The sequence below is a fragment of the Vanessa tameamea genome, chromosome 7 (assembly GCF_037043105.1).
Source record: "Vanessa tameamea isolate UH-Manoa-2023 chromosome 7, ilVanTame1 primary haplotype, whole genome shotgun sequence".
Taxonomy (NCBI): domain Eukaryota; kingdom Metazoa; phylum Arthropoda; class Insecta; order Lepidoptera; family Nymphalidae; genus Vanessa; species Vanessa tameamea.
The window spans coordinates 11,645-32,488 of NC_087315.1; the positions used below are offsets into that span (position 1 = coordinate 11,645).

The 20,844-nt window shown below is 36.1% G+C and overlaps 1 protein-coding gene across 1 annotated transcript; it reads left to right on the top strand.

The window, feature by feature from the left end:
• Positions 1 to 12,837: 12,837 nt before the first annotated feature.
• LOC113392183 (inorganic pyrophosphatase) lies at positions 12,838 to 16,359 on the top strand. Its single transcript, XM_026628473.2, has 5 exons — positions 12,838 to 13,058; positions 14,763 to 15,367; positions 15,442 to 15,503; positions 15,900 to 16,009; positions 16,096 to 16,359. Exons 1-5 carry the CDS (start codon positions 12,869 to 12,871, stop codon positions 16,125 to 16,127), a joined length of 999 nt encoding a protein of 332 aa, XP_026484258.1. The 5' UTR covers positions 12,838 to 12,868; the 3' UTR covers positions 16,128 to 16,359.
• The last annotated feature ends 4,485 nt before the right edge of the window (positions 16,360 to 20,844 follow it).

The following is a 20,844-nucleotide window of genomic DNA, read 5'->3' on the forward strand; positions in this document are numbered from 1 at the left end:
GGCTTGCTCGGCTGTTGGCGAACAACAGCCGCCCAAGATGTTCCGGAGCTACCCGGCCGCGACACTGGCGGAGGTGCGGGTTTTTTAGCCGCAGCCGCTGCCGCCTCCTGGGCAGCCATACTGGGGCGTTTTGTCTTCTTTTTTGGCACTTTTCCAGTTTTCTCAACGACTTTGGCAGTGGGAGGATCGACCGGTGCCGTCGCCCGTGCTGTCGCAGTCGCAGCTTCTGCCGCCTTGCGGTCTGCGGCCAGCGGAGGCCGCAGCCGAGGCTCCGGGAGGAGGCGACGCTCGATGCCCTCCATCCGGGCGTTCAGCATGTTGCTGAACTGCTCCCGGCTGCACCGCAGCGCCTCCTCCATAATCCTCTTCAGGTTTTCTTCGTTTCGTTCTGGTTTCGCTCGCATCTGGGCCACCTCCCTCCGGAGCTCGGCCAACTGCCCCGAAAGCTGCGCGTTGGCAGCTTCCAGGCGGGCCACCTCCTCAGACATGGTCAGAGCCCTGAGTTCCGCCACCGCACCTTTGATGGTGTCGGCGGCAGTCTTCAGAGCCTTGACGAACGTACCCTTCAGGTTGCCCGATTTGTCGGCAACCTGGAGCACCACGTCGAGCGCCTGCTGGACGGTCGCGTCCAAAGCGGCGGACGTCTTCGGTGCATCCTCGGCATGTGTTTCTGCCTGTCGGTTTCTAGAGCGGGCCGCTCTCTCTTCCAGCGCCAGTTTGGCCGCTTCGTTGTAAGCGGCCAACGCATCCTCCGTTTGGAAGCGATCCGTTTTCGTCTTCGATTTCGCTTCGCGGAGCTCCGCCTGCGACTTCCCTATGCCCACGTATCTTCCGTGGGTAGGCGGTCGGCCACGCCCCCTCTTAGTGGCGGGTTTCAGCCACCTCGCTGAGGATTCTGAGTTTTCACTCAGCTGCCCGCTCGCGTCACTCTCGGAGCCAGAGCAGCTTTCCCCAGCGTGGGTCCGCTTCTCACCCTTCCTCTTCTTCTGTGTCGCCTCCTTAGGTGGTATGTCTCCCGACTCCACCGTTATCATGCTGCAGGCCGACGAGTCCGACTCGGAGAGTCGCACAGGCCGGGCAGCCAGTCCTTCGTTCAAGCCAGGGTCATCGGTTTCAGCGCGCGCCATCGGGGCGCCCACCTCCACCGCCATATCGTCAGTTTCCAATCGTTTAGCACTTCGTTGTCCGTTGTGAGTTTTTGATTTTTGAACTTCCATATAAAATCCCACGAGTATGGGGGAAGTGAAGGTCCGTCCAGGTGGTGCCCCCTGCACCTGGATAAGCCTAGCGTAACTCGTCAAGGGTGTCGGCCGGTACCCTGACGAGGATCGCAGTCACGACTGAACCTCCCATCAGCCATGCATCCCCTCGCGCTGCGTCGCCACTTGGGATTCGGGGTAATTTTTATAGAGGTTTTCTTCCTCGCAGTCCGGCCGGTTAAGGCAAGACCCGCGGTCCTGCACGAAGCCGCGAGACATGTCCACGACACCTCACTGTGCAGGATTACGCGCTACTCCTTCGGTCTCCGAAGGCCAAAAGACCTCGAAGACTCAGCACAAACAATGCTATGTACACGATATTTACAAATTTTAAAATAAAATTACCCTACACCACAACAAACTTACTCCCTAATATATACAAATTAAAATGTATTTACACCAAAACACGTAACGAAAAGTATCAAAATCAAAATAAAACGAAACAAGACGTTACAACACTAACCCCCCCTTTGCCACGAAGCCGCTCGCACAGTCCACTCTGCCAAACAGAGAAGCACCAGGAGCAGTCCGTGGCATCCCTCCGCGTCAGTCTTAGCCGTTGCCGACGAAAAAGTCGTCGACACCGTTGCCCAGGGTACGCCACGAGGAGGCGACTGACATGCACCCCAACCTAACCTAACCTAACCTAACCTAACCTAACCTAACCTAACCTAACCTAACCTAACCTAACCTAACCTAACCTAACCTAACCTAACCTAACCTAACCTAACCTAACCTAACCTAACCTAACCTAACCTAACCTAACCTAACCTAACCTAACCTAACCTAACCTAACCTAACCTAACCTAACCTAACCTAACCTAACCTAACCTAACCTAACCTAACCTAACCTAACCTAACCTAACCTAACCTAACCTAACCTAACCTAACCTAACCTAACCTAACCTAACCTAACCTAACCTAACCTAACCTAACCTAACCTAACCTAACCTAACCTAACCTAACCTAACCTAACCTAACCTAACCTAACCTAACCTAACCTAACCTAACCTAACCTAACCTAACCTAACCTAACCTAACCTAACCTAACCTAACCTAACCTAACCTAACCTAACCTAACCTAACCTAACCTAACCTAACCTAACCTAACCTAACCTAACCTAACCTAACCTAACCTAACCTAACCTAACCTACCTACCTACCTACCTACCTACCTACCTACCTACCTACCTACCTACCTACCTACCTACCTACCTACCTACCTACCTACCTACCTACCTACCTACCTACCTACCTACCTACCTACCTACCTACCTACCTACCTACCTACCTACCTACCTACCTACCTACCTACCTACCTACCTACCTACCTACCTACCTACCTACCTACCTACCTACCTACCTACCTACCTACCTACCTACCTACCTACCTACCTACCTACCTACCTACCTACCTACCTACCTACCTACCTACCTACCTACCTACCTACCTACCTACCTAATAAAACACACAAACATCCAAATAACAATACCAACCTAAATCCCGAATGAACCTATATTATTCAAAAAATTAGTAACGATAGCGCGATTCAATCAACTTCTAACGCCATCTGGTTTTAGGTGAAGCAATTTCTTAGAACTAGTATAAACTAATCATATAAATGGTCGTAGTTGTCTACGTGGCTCACTAGTTGGAGCCAGTGTCTACGTCGTTTTATTGACTATTCTGTTCGGTCGTATTACACTAAAAATTTTTCACTTTCTCTTGTTTCAACTGTTGTCATGTGCTGCCTGGATTACTAAATAAATCGCAGTATACTAATATGATCTTTACTTATTAGGTTTAAAGAACTTTATTTCTCAAGAACATTACAGTTCACTTATGAGTACAGAATAGCAACAAGGAAATTATTTAAATAATTACAAAAAAAAAAAAAAAATAAATAAAAAACAAATTACGAATTACTTTATAATTTTTAAATATATAACTAACAATGTGATTTATTTTAGATTTTACGCATTACATTTGAAATATGTATTGTTTCAATTTACTTTTGAATATAGAAATGCTTTCGCACATTTTTATTTCATTTGGTAGTTTACTGTATCTCATAACACCGTCATGTAAAATGTTTCTTTTACCGTAACCTGTTCTCGCTGTAGTCAGTCCTAGTTTGTGAGTATTTCTTAGGTTGTGTGTATATTCCCGTTTCGTAAGAGAAGTCTGCATATGAATGTTTTCAGATAACATTTTTTTAATTAATATACATATGTTTACGGTGTACATTTGCTCAAGGTTAAGTATCTTGGTGGTTTTATATACCAAATCAAATCAAATCAAAAATCTTTATTCAATATAGAAGTGTTTACACTTGCTTATTGATTGTCAAAAATCTACCACCGGTTCGGAATTTAGCACCTCGGACCTGAGAAGAACCGGCGAAAGAAACTCAGCGGGATATTTTTTTTTTTTTTTTTTTCATTTTGCATGTACAATAATTATTATATTTTAGTTATGTGAAACAGCCTGGAGGCGATCATTTCATTCCCAAGGTGTGCAGTCAACTAAAAAGTCATTAGTGTTGTAATATCCTTTAGCACACAAACGCTCTTTAACGATTCTTTTGAATTTTATAATTGAATAATTTTGAACGTTTTCTGGGATCCTGTTGTAAAACCGTATACATTGCCCCAAAAAAGAGTTACTAACCCTGTGTAATCGGGTACTTGGAGTAACAAGTTTATTCTTGTTCCTAGTGTTAATAGAATGTACGTCACAATTTCTGGGAAAATCGTTTATGTTTTTGCGTACATACATAGCATTATCAAAAACAAATTGAGAAGCGACAGTCATTATTTTAATTTCTTTAAATTTATCTCTTAACGAATCTTTTGGGCCCAGGTTATAAATTGCAAGAATAGCCCTCTTCTGCAGTACAAAAATAGTATTAATGTCAGCTGCATTACCCCAGAGTAGGATGCCATACGACATTATACTGTGGAAATAACTGAAGTACACAAGGCGAGCCGTATCCACATCAGTCAAAAGTCTAATTTTTTTTACCGCATAGGCTGCAGAGCTGAGTCTATTCGCCAACTTATTTATATGGGGGCCCCATTGGAGCTTAGAGTCTATTGTCATACCAAGGAACTCTGTTGATTCTAAAACATCTAATGCTTCCCCGTTTAAGCATACACTCGTTTTGACACATCTTACATTGGGAGTAGTGAATTTAATACATTTAGTCTTTTTACTATTTAACATTAAATTATTAACACTAAACCAATTTACTATTTCAGAGAGAGTATTGTTCACATCGTCATATATTGAAAGACGTCTTTTTATTTTAAAAATTAAAGAAGTATCATCAGCAAACAATACTATCTCGAGTTTATCACCTAGGAGATGTGGCAGGTCATTTATATAAACAAGGAAGAGGAATGGTCCAAGAATTGATCCTTGAGGGACCCCCACAGTAACTGGAGACCCGGGAGATCTCTTTCCATTTACATCAACCCTCTGAATCCGATTGCTCAGATACGAAATCAGAAGACTGAGTGCAGTGTCCCTAATTCCATAATGACGTAGCTTCCTGACCAAAGTTTCATGTTGCACGCAATCAAAGGCCTTAGATAAATCACAAAATATCCCTAAGGCATCCTGTGACTCCTCCCAGGCCCTGTAAATATTTTTAACGAGCTCAACACCAGCGTCAGTTGTCGAGCGACCCCTTGTAAATCCAAATTGTTTCTTGTGTAGCAACTTGTTATTGTTAAAATGTATAATACTACAGAAGTAGATGTTAATATGGGATATTTGAACAAAACTTTGATAGCTTTATTTTGTGCACGCTGCAGTGGCATGATATTAGTTTTTGCGGCACAGCCCCAGACTTCTATTGAATACGTTAGTTTAGATTTTATAAGCGAATTATACAGCATCGGTCGTATCTTAGGTGGGACACAAGAAGACATTCTTCTTAGTGCTCCAATGAATTGTGTAAGTTTATTTTTCACGTGAGCTATGTGGGGTCGCCATGTTAATTTATCATCTAAAATTAGACCAAGATACTTCTCCTGGTGTGATCTACGAAGTACTTCGTTATTAATATGTAGTGTTATGCCTTCCGGTATTTTTTTATTTTTCGCACTAAAAATCATGTAAGAACTTTTTTTCGCGTTAACTGTTAGTAGATTACATTGACACCAAGTAGTATATTGCTGTAGATCTTTCTGTGCCTGATCAACCAATTCTGTTAGGTCCTTTCCAAAGTAAAAAAGACACGTATCGTCAGCATAAAGTGTTATATGTCCAGTTAGGTTAATATTTGTTACATTGTTGACGTAAATTAGAAACAATAATGGCCCTATTACGGATCCCTGGGGAATACCGCAGGTTATGTATTGGGGATTGCTTGTGTAACCCGGTGTACCTATTTTTACAACTTGTGTTCGAGTTTCTAAGTATGATTGAAATATGTCGTAAGCAGGTCCAGACAAGCCTATATTTTTTAGCTTGGCTAGCAATAAGGAATGACTAACGGTATCGAAAGCTTTCTGAAGGTCAATGAAGACTCCAAGACAAAAGTATTTTTTATCAATTTTTGTGCTGATTTTAGTCACTAAATCAATGACTGCTGATACTGTTCCGGATTTTTGACGGAAACCGTATTGCTGTGCAGAAAGGAAGTTTAAACACTCAAGGTGTGTCATAAGGCGCCTATAGATGACCCTTTCAAAAATTTTTGAAATCACAGGCAATACTGAGATTGTACGATAATTACCCGGATCAGTTTTTGGTCCAGATTTGTATATTGGAGTTAGTTTTGCTATTTTTAAACTATTAGGAAAGGTCCCTATAGCCAAACATTGATTTATACAATCTGTTAAATTTTTGACTATAAGATCGCATATAAGATAAGTGATTTTGTGTTAATGCCGTCGATACCTGTACTACATGATTTGTCTAAACAGTTTATGATATTTTTAACTTCTTTGACAGTGCAAGGTTCAAAATGTGTTGTTATATGTTTAGGATCTTCATTTATGTAAGTCATAGTGTTAACGTATTCATCTGGATTATTTTTTGGTATTTTTTGAGCCAGTTTGGAGCCAATCATATCATTGCCGTTGTGAATTGTTTTGCCCGATACAATTAATGTTGGAGGGTATGAGTCGCTTTTAATTCTATTGTTAGCTAACTTATTAATTAAAACCCAAAGCTTTTTTGAGTCATTATTACAATTTTTAAAGGAACTAAAGTAGAATGCTTGTTTCGTGTTTCTAATTAATTTGTATAAGTTATTTCTTGCGGTTAAAAATTAATGTTTTAATGCTACATTTGTGGGATCGTTCTTATGTTTCTTCCATAGAAGATTTCTTTTATATATTCCATTTGTAATATTTCCGTTAATCCAGTCCTTCTGGGGTAGGTTTAATATTTTGATTTTTCTTATTTTATTTGTTTTTATTTTTTCCAGTATGTAAGATTCTAAAGTAGTGTAATTTTGTTCTTCGTTAATTAGCATATCTTTTTTTACACTTTCGTGTAATGCTAAGTAATTTATTGCCTCATTTGACGTCTGGTGCAGGGGATTATGTTTATACTTAGGCATTTCCATGTATATTTGTTTGTGAGCAGATAACGGCGAATCAATTATTGAAATATAAAATTTGTCATTATGCATATTTGAACAGATATGATCTAATATAGTTTTAGTTGTTTCTGTCTCTCGAGTACAATATTTTATGTCTATTTTATTCAGAATGTCATAGGCAGTTGTTTGTAATATTTCCCTGTAGTATGAAGTTTCTCTAGTTTTGCTTAACAAGTCAATGTTAAAATCGCCAAAGACGATACTACGTTTTTTGTTTTCCAATTGCATCGTATATTTATCTAGATTTTCGCTTAATCCTATCATAAATAACACATTTTTAATTATTAATTAAGTTATTAGACACTCTAGAAAGATAAGTTTTTTAATTAATTATGAAAAAAGGTGTTTGGTTCCATAGAAAAAATTATGTAATTTTTTGAGTTGTTTGTTTGATTCTTCATCCATGCAAATAAAGTTACCTGAATGTAAGAAAATTTACAGTTCACTTTTAAGACATTTCGCAGGATCTCTTGGTGTTCTGATAACTTCTTGCCCCGCATTACATTATTCCTGGGTTTATACAAAAGAAATTGAAAGATATAAATATTTGTGTGTATTAAATAACCCAAGTTACGAACAAATTATTAAAATACCAGCATTCTTATTAAAAGATATGTATTGGTGGATCGAAAACATTGATCACGGTAGCGCACTTCTTAAAAATAATAAATATAGTAAAGAAATATATTCAGATGCATCAACTACAGGATAGGGTGTATACTGTAATACTGAAACAGCATTCTGTTATTTGAATAGTTTTACAATAAATCTACATATAAACGAAGTGGAACTTATGGCAACTTTTTTCGGTTTCAAAGTTTTTTGTAAAGATCTTTTTGATTGTGAAATTTGATTGCGAGTTGATAATGTAACTGCTATCGCTTGTATCAATAAAATGGGCAGTGTCCAATTTCCTCATTTGAACAAAATCTCTCGTATGATTTGGTAGTGATATGTAGAAAGAAAATTGTTAGTTTTTGCTTCATACATCAGTAGTAAAAATAATGATAAAGCAGATGCTATGTCCAGAAAACAATTTAGAGATACGGAATGGGAACTTGGAGTTAGTAAATATAAGCAAATTATACAAAAATTCGGTAAACCCGAGGTAGACATATTTGCTAGTCGGTGCAATATGTGAAATTTACGTGACCTGGAAAAACTATCCTAACGCATAGGCGATAGACGCTTTTACCATATCTTGGCAAAAACTAACATTTGATACATTTCCACCATTCTCGTTAATATTAAAAATGTTACAAAAAAATACTAACGATAAGGCAGAAGGAATCGTTATGGTTCCCTATTGATCCACTCAAGCTTGGTTTCCTTTAATAAAGAAATTGACTATAAGTGAAATTTTACAATTCGAACCAAATCCTAATTTATTAATACTTCCTTTCAGATCACCACACAGGCTTCACAAGAGTCTCTCCCTAATTGCCGTGAAATTATCCGGCAAACTTTATTAAGAATGTTTATTTCCCCTCGTTCTGTCGATATAGTATTAGCCTCGATTAGTAATAATACGTATAAACAAAAAGATTGTTCAATAAGAAATTGGTTGAATTATTACTCACGAAATATTTTCGATTATATGAAACTATCAGTACCTATAATATTACATTTTCTTACGGAAATCTTTGACAGTGGTGCAAAGTATGGAACTATTAATTCCACCAAATCTGCCTTATCATTTTATACTTTTTATATATATTTTTTACTTTTTTTTTTATTTTTACCCTAGACGATGAATGAATAAAAAGATTTATGAAAAGTGTTTTCAGATTAAGACCTACCAATCCTGAGTACGATATTACATGGGATCCAAATATTGACTTAAAATATTGATCCATATATTGTCCTGCCAGAAATCTGCAGGTGTACGTAAATAAAACAAAATGTTTACGTAATTAAAATAATAGTTTTTTATTTATTAGTTACAGAAAACCTCATCATAAATTATCCTCACAAATATTAAGTCACTGGATTAAGGATACTCGTCAACGCAGCGGTAATAAAATCGCTTCGAAAGAAGCTGCTCACATAATTGTGGTCGAACTTCATTTACAGGTAAGTTCGTTTGACCAGTAATTATTTATTTGTGCTTTAATTGACCAAGGGTCAAAGAGATAATAGACCTAAAGTACCTAAATTTACAATACCAAATACTGGATCTTACGTGCTAAAAAGCGTGTTAATAAATATTTTGGAAAATGCACTATTTGTTTAAGATAATTATCAAAAAAAACTGCTCCTGTTTGCTTCAAGAGTCAAGAATGAAACCTAATAAACCATTGAAGTCTTCTGGCGTATTCTACTGTGGCCATGTCTTTATCAGATTCTTACCAGGTCGAGGAGCTAAGCCTTACAAAAGTTATATTTGCATCTTCGTATTAATGGTGACACGAGCAGTCCACTTAGAAGCAATAGCCGATTTGACTGCCAAAGGCTTTATTTCCGCCTTTAGGGTACTCACTGCTCTTCGAGGCCATTGTCAAGCTACTGCTACACCTTCCTACTTGCCGGTCGCTTCTCTCTGACAATATATTCTCAGCGATAACCAGTACATAAGCACTAAACATAATATCGACCCGACTCAGCGATAACGTGTATGGAACAATTAATGCAGTTTTGAAACAAACTAACACAATGTCATCGAAAATATTTATTTAAAACGTCCTACGAGTGTGGAAATGATGTAATGATTGGAACTTATCTAATCTTAATCTCTGCGAGGTCATCCTTGTCGATCTACACTTATTTTATTTTCGACATATTATATTATATTAGAAAAGTTTTAAAACAAAATTACACCAATTATTAATCTATGTTGTTTGCTATCTAGCAAACAATGATGACCTTTCCCTTTTAATTCCCGCGACGCAATGATCTATATTTTAAAATTATGAGGAAGTAGGAACTAACGCGGGGGGAAAGTGTCAAGGACGAATCGCATTGGACGTCGTCGAATACGTTGGGGCCTTAAGGGTGGCAGGCTAGTCACTACATTTGCTATAATGGTGGCCGTATAAGGAACCTAATTTTATACTTCATATTAATTGTTATATGTTTAATTTTAATTTGGATAAAGTTGAAAGATACGTTTTTAAGTAAGGGTGGAAACCTTCAGAATTCAGATGTATCTGACGGTTTCGAACTAAAGGGGGAGGAGTTATGCATTCATTTATATCATTTTTTTTATTAATGCATGGAGACAATAGAAAGAAATGCTGAATCAGTGGAATGTAAGTTAACGTGTCATTCCATGCCTTGGGTTCGAATGTCTTGGGAAACGATTGGTTAAACAAGGGACATTCGATTACAACTTCTTTATGAACTTCTCTTCGGTCGGGTCAATTTGAATAAAAATTGAATATTTTATTTTAAATTAAAAAAATATTTTTTGATAAGTCTGTCTTGCTCCCGTAAACTTGATTAATTAAGATTGATTTTAAGTACTTAGTAATTGCGCTATTTTAGGCAAGCCCGTCTGTTTAAGAAACACCCACTCAAAATCTACCGCGAAATAATATAAATAAATAAATATAATAAACATAAATGCTTAGCACTGTTGTGTTTCGACAAGAACGTTCATGTCAACAATTTGTTCGAAATTAAAAGTAAGAACTAAAGAGTACGAGTTCGCTGCTGGGATATATCTTCATTATGTCATCTAATTTATAATCAAACTATCAAAAAAATATATCGCTAGATCGCTTTTAGAGAAGTTTCTCTAGAGAACATTTTTTTATGGTATCGATAGGCGGACGAGCAAATGGGCAACCTGATGGTAAGTGGTCACCACCGCCCATAGACAATGGCGATGTAAGAAATATTAACCATTCCTTACATCACCAATGCGCCACCAACCTTGGGAACTAAGATGCTATGTCCCTTGTGCCTGTAGTTACACTGGCTTATTCACCCTTCAAGCCGGAACACAACAATACTGGGTACTGCTGTTTGGCGGAAGAACATCTGATGAGTGGGTGGTATCTACCCAGACAAGTTTTGTCAAAGCCCTACCACCAAGTGAATCGGTTACGATTTTCGTTCTAACTTCAAACTAGTGTAACAATATGTCCTCGGATTCTCTGTGACATGACCCAACAATAGTAATAAAACACAACTACAAGTTTAATATTAGCAGCATGTTTAAAAAAAAACAAAGCCACATGCAGGGTTAATTGAATGAAGGTTTTTCAGCCTTTGTCAGCACGCGGAAATAGAATTACGGCTTGTAAAGGGACCAACTAATAAACCGCTAAGACAAATACAGACGTTTTCACAAAACGGTATCAATTTTAAAGTACCTAATTTACCACTAATTTTTAATAGTACAAATAAAAATTGGTGTACCCAGTATCGAATACTGATCATATTTGTGTAGGAAAAAATAAAAGTGGAAATCCCAAAATTATCAATAAAAACGATAACTAACATTTCATCAAATCAATGAGTTCACGCGCTCCGTGTATTTGCGTATTTTTTGTCTGCGGCTTCATTGTTAAAACGTGACAAACTGGCATCGAAGCTCAAGCCCCGCCCTTTTCCCGTCGCCCGCGCACCGCTCGCTCTTTCCGAAAAGGAATAGTTTTGATAAAATAGTTACTTCAAAATCAATTTAAAATGATTGGGAAATAACTGTTTTATAAAATTAGTAGTTATTTGCAAGAAAAATTACAAAATTAATTACTATGCAATATTGCTTATTCGGCCTTTTTAGAGAGGTAGTGCTTCTCTCATGAAAAAACAATTGAATATAACGTGCTGTGTTTGTCTTCCATTCGAAAGAGGACAATTAAAATATCCGTAAGTTACTAATTTACGTATCTATATAAGCAGTTGTGATCTCAACTGACTAGTACACGTAAACAAAATACTTAGGTACTATAACAAAAAAAAGTTAGGTACTTACTTTTCTCCGGCACTAACAAACACTGATATCAATTTACTCACACCTTTTTTTCGAAATTCCGGAAACAAATAAATGAGTTTGCCTTAGGCATCAAGTATTTATAGTGGTGATCAAGTTCATGTCTGAACAGGCATTAAGCATTGTCGGGCGGATAGCGCTTTGCAAGTCTGTACACAAAATTGTACGTAATATCGAATACGCAAGTTTGGACAAATAACAATCGCTTGCCTTATTAAAATATTATCTGCTTAGTTAGATACTTAAAACAATGAAGGTAGGCCCTTATAAAAACTATGCTTACATTTTTGCTCTTTACTATCAAAAGCAAATAAATTTACGTGGACCCCCATTACCATCTTATTGACCCCCATTTTTTATTCACGCCTACGCAGACCCCCAGCAAGTCTCCCTTGGACCCCTGGGGGTCCACCTGGACCACTTTGGGAATCACTGATGTACACTATAGATTGGTGAAAAAATTGCGTTTTTAAAAAAATATTATCGGAACTTTGGAAGTAACACTAAATTATATTTAAGTAATTAAGGGTAATATTATTATTGTATTTTAAATAAAGATATATTAATCAAAATTATTCGTAGTGCACAATACAAATCGCATGAAATATATAAACCTAAAACTTGTTTATCTTAATTCATACGTCGGCGATTGTTACAGTTATAATTTGTTAAATTTTAAATCGATTCTGTCCAGCAGTTAACTGTCACATTTTAAGTCGCGTTCAAATATTTGATCAGATCAATTTGACAAGTCAATGCATGGAATATATTTTCAAACATTAGCATTAGTAAGTTGTATTTATTTTATAAGAGATTATATAAAATAAAAGACAAAAGGAATACATTATATATAGTATTTAAGTATAATATTTCCTTATTTCTTCTGTTTATTTCATTTTCGTATAAAATATTTTAATCATTCGTCCATAAAAAAATAACAAATAAGCTGAAAATTTTGAAAGATGGGTATAATTCATAATTTTTTTATCTATATAAAATAGATTAAAACATCTCTTCAAGATGGTCGTCCTTGCTTAACGTCAAAATCAAAAATGTCACTAACACGCGTTTCGTTGGCGGTTCCTCGGGTCGTGTCATTCGTTAATCAGCTGTGTAAACCGGCTGTTGCGGTTATCACTCGTACGGCAGTAACTACGGTTTCAAACAAATTATCAAGTGTAAAGATGTACATCGCTGAAGAGAGAGGATCACCTTATTCTCCCGACTACCGGGTCTATTTTAGTAAGTAGTCAAATATAGACTTATCATTTACAGTGTGTTATCTTACAAGCTGTCATACTTCCGGGTGCACCAGTATCGTGATCGTCTGTGGGCTAGGGACACGTCAATAGAACTAAAACCGCATTTGAGCGAAAAGTCTGACCTTTGACTTTGTCAGTAGCTTGCGCTAATCATTAATACATCAGTCACTTCCCGAAGTCATCGTTGCTAACAAAAATAACACGCAATATAATGAAATTATTATAATAATAAAACTATAATTATAAAATATAGTTTATTTTGAAATATACTTTTGAATATAAAGAAATTATAATGCTGTAGCATTTGTTTCACACTTGGTATTCTGAGATATCAATCATCGTTATATTAATCTTATTTATATTTACTTAATAATATAGAAAAACTACAAAAAGTAAGTTTGCATTCATTATTTCATATAAAGCTAATAAAAAAGAGTCATCCTAAAGTGATTACTGTACTAGTATAGATATACAAATTGTAGAATTGTATGTTATACAATTTGTGTCTGGACTGGTTGGTAATTATTTTTTTATAAATATAATGCAAATAGACATAGTAGCTTGTGTCAATTTACAAGGAAGCATTTGTTGTCGCAGTACTTGAACACAAGATGTAAATAGATAGCACAATATAAATATTAATTAAATAGCTCACAAACACACCAAAATGAAATTAGCCAAATTTTGTTTGTCATAAAGTGTGAATTGCTCTTAGTAATAGTATCATCGATAATAAATGTGATCTGATTTATAATTAGTTAATAATAATTTTATTCTATATATGTTATCAACATTTTATCTAAGCAAACAATTTATATAACAATCTACTGTATCTTTTAAAAGCGTTCATTTTTTTGTGTTAATAATCAATAATTCTACCGACTTTTAAAATTTTCACTTGTTTTCTTAGACTTTTTCTTGGAACTTAATTGTTATAAACAGCAAAAAAAAGTCTCATAATTTCATGGATGCTATATGTGAATGTGTTGGAGCACAATACATTTGAGTTACAATGAGTAGAGGTGTCCACATCTTAACCATATTTGTCATTTGAAAATTAGGTAACCATAGGAATTGATAATAATAATAAATAACTTAAGCTATTATGCAGATCTAATTTAAATTTCAAATATAGCCACTTAAATTAATTAATTACTTTTACTTTCAGCCTTGACATGAATATAGACATTCATTTTGTAACTTGTCAGGCTGCTGTATATAATTATTATGAATGCAAATATTGTTCGTATAAACAATTTCTTAAACAAGTAACTTTAGTAAAAAAACAGCCCAATATCATTTTGAATAAATATCCTATCATACCTGACATTTAATATGTAAAACTGATAATTAAGAGAAATATAATACTACATCTATTAAATTTTATAAAATCAACTGAAAATACAAGTGGAAACTATAATCCAAATCTAATGCTAACTTTACCTTTCATTATTCATGGGAACACACAACGCAAAGCCTAAAATATAAAGTTACCTGTTATTATAACTATTGCTATTGTGTGGCTATTTTTGACAATGAATACTAGACAACAACACATTTAGCTATATAGAAATGAATAATTACAAGCTGTCATTTTAAAACTAAGATGACACGTTTGACATTTAAATGGATATGACATATTATAATAATATTGTTTTCAAAAAGTCTTGCAAATTGTTTACAGAGGATGAAAGCGGCCCTGTCTCTCCACTACACGACATCCCCCTGTGGGCGGACCGCGCCAAGCGCATCGCGAACATGGTGGTGGAAGTGCCCCGCTGGTCCAACGCCAAAATGGAGATCAGCCTCGGCGAGCCTCTCAACCCTATCAAGCAGGATGTGAAGAAAGGCGCACTACGTTTCGTGTGCAATGTGTTTCCGCACCACGGCTACATCTGGAACTACGGCGCGTTGCCGCAGACGTGGGAGAACCCGCAGCACGTGGACGCCGGCACGCAGGCGCGCGGGGACAACGACCCCATCGACGTCATCGAGATCGGGGAGCGCGTGGCGGCGCGCGGGGACGTCGTGCCCGTCAAGATCCTCGGCACGCTGGCGCTCATCGACGAGGGCGAGACGGACTGGAAGCTGATCGCGATCGACACTCGCGACCCGTCCGCCGACCGGCTGAACGACGTGGCCGACGTGGAAGCGCTGTTCCCCGGCCTGCTGCGCGCCACCGTGGAGTGGTTCCGGCTCTACAAGGTGCCCGACGGCAAGCCGGTCAACCAGTTCGCTTTCGACGGCGAAGCCAAAGACTCCGCTTTCGCACACAAGGTCGTCGACGAGGTGAGGACTTAAAACAAAATTACAATGATTTCTTATTGATAATGGAGATTCAAATGTTTGCTTTATGGGTACAGGTGCACCAGTTCTGGAAGAGCCTTGTGAACGGTGAGGTCGCGGGCGCCTCTGACATCTGCAAGTGAGTACCGTAACACGGTTTGAAACAGTAGTCAATTCCGACAGTTAGCGATGCTTCATTCGTTCCTTGGCTGATTCAAATTAGAAACGAAATATAGATTGTTATCGTATTTGTAAGCAGAAAATTAAAAATATCTTTCATCGCTCTTTCTTCTCAACAAACGAGTGTTATTTTGTTCAAAATTATTGATTATTGACTTCTTTATCAAAATGAATACTTTTAACATTTTTTTTCCACCGGTTTTCAATTTAACATCGTTCATAAAAGATAGACTCGTTACTTTTATTTTTCGTTCACCCTACGAGCGATTCGGTATGTCGATTTTACGACCACGCCGGACAAAAAAGTCTGCAGCAGTCCACGAATACTGATCGTCCATCGGTTCGCGGTTCGCAGGATGAACGTGAGCGTGGAGAGCAGCGCCGGCCGCGTGGAGCGCGCGGAGGCGGCGCGCGTGCTCGCCGGCGCGCCGCCCGCCGCGCTGCCGCACGCGCTGCCCGCCACCGGTACGCTCGCTCGCACGCACGCACGCACACGCACGCATGCACACGCACACGCACAGACCATTAATATATTATGATTATCGTTTCAGTGGACAAGTGGCATTTCGTGTCGAGCCTGTAACGCGGAGCGCCCGACGGCGGTGCGGCTGGAGGCGACGAGGTCGTTGCTGGAGTATCCATTTGTGCATTTGCTGCTGAGAGTTTTCTTATGTCATATTTATATACCTGTAGCCGTGTCGTCGTAACGGCTGCAACTAGTAATGTGGTACACTGTTTGTTGAGCAGACGTTACGATTTTGTTGTTAACTTATTTAAGTTGTCATGTAAGAGTAAATTATAGATATATTTTTTAATGCGTTCTTTTATTTTCCTAATTTACTGCTCCTCATTTGTTTCGATGCTCATGATTGAAGACGGTTTCAGACATATTTTGTTTTTACATCTTTCAATTTACTACTAAAAAGAAGAAAATAAACATGTCATGAAAGTATACAAAACGTGTCACGTGTCCTGCCCAAATCAGATATTTTGTTAGAGCTACTCGACAATTCGTCATATATAAGACTTTAAATTAACATGGTTATTTTTATTACTAACAGTATTTAAAACGGGATATTTATCATGTTTTTTATTTTTATTTGGTGGAGCTCGTTATTTCGACATTATCTACGAATGTCTTGTTCACGAGATATAATTCGTTATATGGCTCAAAGAAGCTTAGCTTTATAAGGTCCAATGCTCTCGCATTCATAAGAGCATTCATTTTCACACTGATTACGCTGGAGAAGTGAATATGTGTCTTTGTTTCTATTTAACACTTACTATTATAAAACATATATTTTGAATGTCCAAGCCTGTCTATAGACGGTCTGTAGTCATTAATTACCAATATACAAAACTACGTAAGGTGCAATTACGTACATTAATTATTGAAATCGTTTCTTAGCAGATATAGGCCCCAGAAAAAGGACCTTAAATTGTTTTGTCACATACAAATGTAAAACTTTGTGAGTGCCTTTTTTGCGATGAGTCCGACAAACTTTTCTAATGCGAAATGTTTCGGCGCTGCTGCGTTTTCGATCGATTCCTGGAATTGTCGATATGACGTCACTATGACTCGTACATACAAGTTTCATTTTTTGAAATTTGTTTAGTAACGTTAATTTAAAAATTGTGGTCAACTTGTCCGACCAATATCATGCTGCGTATGGAGTATCCACCACCCCGAAAATGTCGATATGACGTCATTATGTCTCCCCATACATACAACTTTAAATTTAATATTTTTCGATTTAAAATAACTAAAACTTATTGTAAAAAAATATGTGTCCAACAAATATGACCGAATTCCTAAAAGAAGAAACTGAAATTGTAATAAAATTAATGTTATTCATAAAAATCCTGGAGACATGGTGTCACGTTCTCTTGCAGTTTGCCAAATTTTTACAGGTAACGATTTTAACCCGTCGTTTTTCCGTAAGGGGAAAAGAAAACCATTAATTATTTTTAAAAAATTGCAAGAGGTTTTTATTAATTTAATTAAAAAAAATAATTAATTAATACAAACTTCGCCGCCTCAAATCAACACCGAAACTGCAGTAAACTGCACTTTATAAATAAAGGTATTGAAGAGTTCGTCTGTAGAATTTACTCGTTGAAAAACAAAGGCGACGTCAACAAAGGTCGCTTTGAGTATATTATAGTATTGTTCGAAAAATCACATAGATCCTGCAACGATTCGGAATAAGTTTTAAATAAGAAGATATTTTGGTCCTACGATATATTCTAATTTTATTTTAGAATCTGATGATAGCAGCGACGATAGTAGTGAAGATGACAATGGCGATGTTCTCACGTGAGATGATGTAAAACTTTGATGATGATAATTACGATGATGATGTAGTTAGTAATTCTGATGTATGTGAATTATTATTGTTTTTTTGTAATAAAAAAACAATATAAAAGAAAACAGTAATTGTAATTTTATACGACAAATTTTATGTCAAATTAATGTATTTAATCACGTATATTACGTGAATATTTAAGTTGATTCAGTCATAAATTGACAAAAGAAGTTTACCATTAGTAATGATTTTTTTTTTCATTTTTTTTGTCGGACTGACTATTTAACTCAATATATTTGTCGGAGAAGTCGATATTTATTTATTTATTTATTTATTTAATTAGGTTTGCTAGCAGTTGTTACATTTTGATGATACAATTTATTAATTTACATACTAATTACTTTCTAAATGTACAACTATATTAAAGCAAACACGACATGTAATAATATCTTAAAATTAAATTATATTATGGCATGCATTGATAACGAAAACAATTAAAATAATTTATCATTCAATTATAATTATACAATTCATCATTTATAATAAGTTATAGAATTAAAATAATATTGTTCCATAAATCGAATAAAAAATTTAGATTATTATAACGTAAAATTTTGTGTAAATTAAAAATTTGTAATTTGGACATCAATAAAGAATTAGACGTTTTTAATTCTGTCTATAACTAGATATCGGAACTTTGGGAGGCTTACAATGTTTAAATCTATTGAATCGCTGAATTCATTGAGCAATTTGGACATTCGAGCAACTGCTGAGTGATTACCAAAAACTGTTTTCCGCCGTGGTGCGGAGAGAGGTTTTACTGGGTTACGAGGGTATCTGGATGGTACTCTAAAGTTAAATTTGGATAGTAAATGGGGACAGTCAAGTTTGTTTCTAAAGATTTTATATAGGAATATTAGGTCTAATAAAGTTCTTCTGTTTTCTAAGGTCATCATGTTAAAATATTTAATTCTCTTTGCGTAAGACGAAATTTGTTTAGCAATACCCTCTGTGTATGCCAAATGCCATAGGAAACGCCTCTGTATACGTTCTAGCCTCAACTGATGGGTAGCATAATGTGGTCGCCAGACCATACTGCAGTATTCCAAATTGCTACGTACAAGGCTGTTATACAAGAGAATTTTGGTCTTTACGTGTTTGAAAATTCTACCATTCCTTAAAACAAAGCCAAGCATTTTTGTACTTTTATATTTTATATATTTGCAATTAGAATACGTATATTATGTAGGTAGGGGGAGACATAATGACGTCATATAGACATTTTCGGGGTGGTGGATACACCATACGCAGCATGATTTTTGTCGGACAAGTTGACCACAATTTTTAAATTAACTTTGCTAAACAAATTTCAAAAAATGAAACTTGTATGTACGAGGAGTCATACTGACGTCATATCGACATTTTTGGGGTGGTGGACACCTCATACGGAACACGATTTTTGCTGGACAAATTGACCACAATTTTTAAATTAATTTCATTAAATTGTATATACGAAGAGTCATAGTGACGTCATATCGACAATTCCAGGAATCGAGCATTCGAAAACGCGGCAGCGCCGAAATTTTCGCATCAGAAAAGTTTGTCGGACTCATCGCAAAAAAGGCTATACTAAAATTTTTCATTTGTATGTGACAAAACAATTTAAAGTCCTTGTACTGGGGACTAAATAATCCTCCAATATTATTTTTAGTGTCCAACGAATATAATTACCTATAATAGTTTTATTTATTTTAAATATTAAATAACGAAAAATTGGGATGTCATTATGTCAGTAACGTAAAAATCAAATATAAAAAGTATAATCTTCTAAATCCTCCTAATAACAAAATAATCTTATAATAAAATATAGTCATATGACAACCAGGTTTGTATCAAAGTCAAAGTCAAAAATCTTTATTCAATATAGAAGTGTTTACACTTGCTTATTGATTGTCAAAAATCTACCACCGGTTCGGAATTTAGCACCTCGGACCTGAGAAGAACCGGCGAAAGAAACTCAGCGGGATATATATATTTTTTTTTTTTAACCATTATTATGTACAATGAAAATTATATTTTAGTTATTGAAAAATAAAAAATCTTTAAAATACTTTTTCATGTAATTGTACCATCATGTTCAGAGTGTTTCAGAGAAAGTTTTAACATAATAGTCTATATAATATTTAGCTAATATAATCATATCATTTACAATTACATATATTATAAATGCAAACGTAATTCTATCTGTCTGTTGCTATTTCACGGCTAAACTACTAAACTGAATTTGATGAAATACGGTAATACCTGACGACCGAGCAGTAAAACGCGAGTGAGAACGCGTGCGACAACGAATATAATATTATTCGTATATTATATTTATTCGATATATAACAAGTATATTTTACAAGTAATTTGTTACTTTTTAATAATCGAAATTAAACTTGGCGATGTTATCTTTGATTGTTCCAGATTCGCAATTACTGATCCCTCAACATATTCGATTCAATGTTACCCTGTGCTTTACAAAATGTGTTGTCTCTTTATCTTAAAGAAAAGGATTATGGTCTCTTATGATACCGTGCTGCTCCATCGCAGTTGATAGGGTTACACAATACGAGGCAAAATTAGTGTCAATGATTTCGTTACGAATCATCGTGAGTACAAAACGAAAATCATCACAAATCTGCAAAATAGATGTCCATATTTGGATTGAAGATTATCGGCAGCCAAATATTTAGTCATTTTAAGTTTCTGACACACTGAGTCAGTATGTATGTATAGTATAATTGAAATATAATATAATTGAAAATAACATTAAAATCCAAATGCACCGAGCCCTTATGGCAGAACCAACACTTTATGCATATTACATGCCCATCCAAAAATATAAAAAAAAATGTAAAACTAAAATACATGTTTTTTTTTTGATTATATGATTATTACATGATTAAAAAAATTTTATAATTAAAAAAATATTATATATGTAAGTGCTTA

Excerpts from the sequence above, each read along its gene's own strand:
- LOC113392183 (XM_026628473.2), top strand. The coding sequence starts at position 12,869 with ATGTCACTAACACGCGTTTCGTTGGCGGTTCCTCGGGTCGTGTCATTC. Across the intron at positions 13,059-14,762 it reads CGACTACCGGGTCTATTTTA|AGGATGAAAGCGGCCCTGTC; the intron begins GTAAGTAGTCAA and ends AATTGTTTACAG. Across the intron at positions 15,504-15,899 it reads GGCGCCTCTGACATCTGCAA|GATGAACGTGAGCGTGGAGA; the intron begins GTGAGTACCGTA and ends CGCGGTTCGCAG.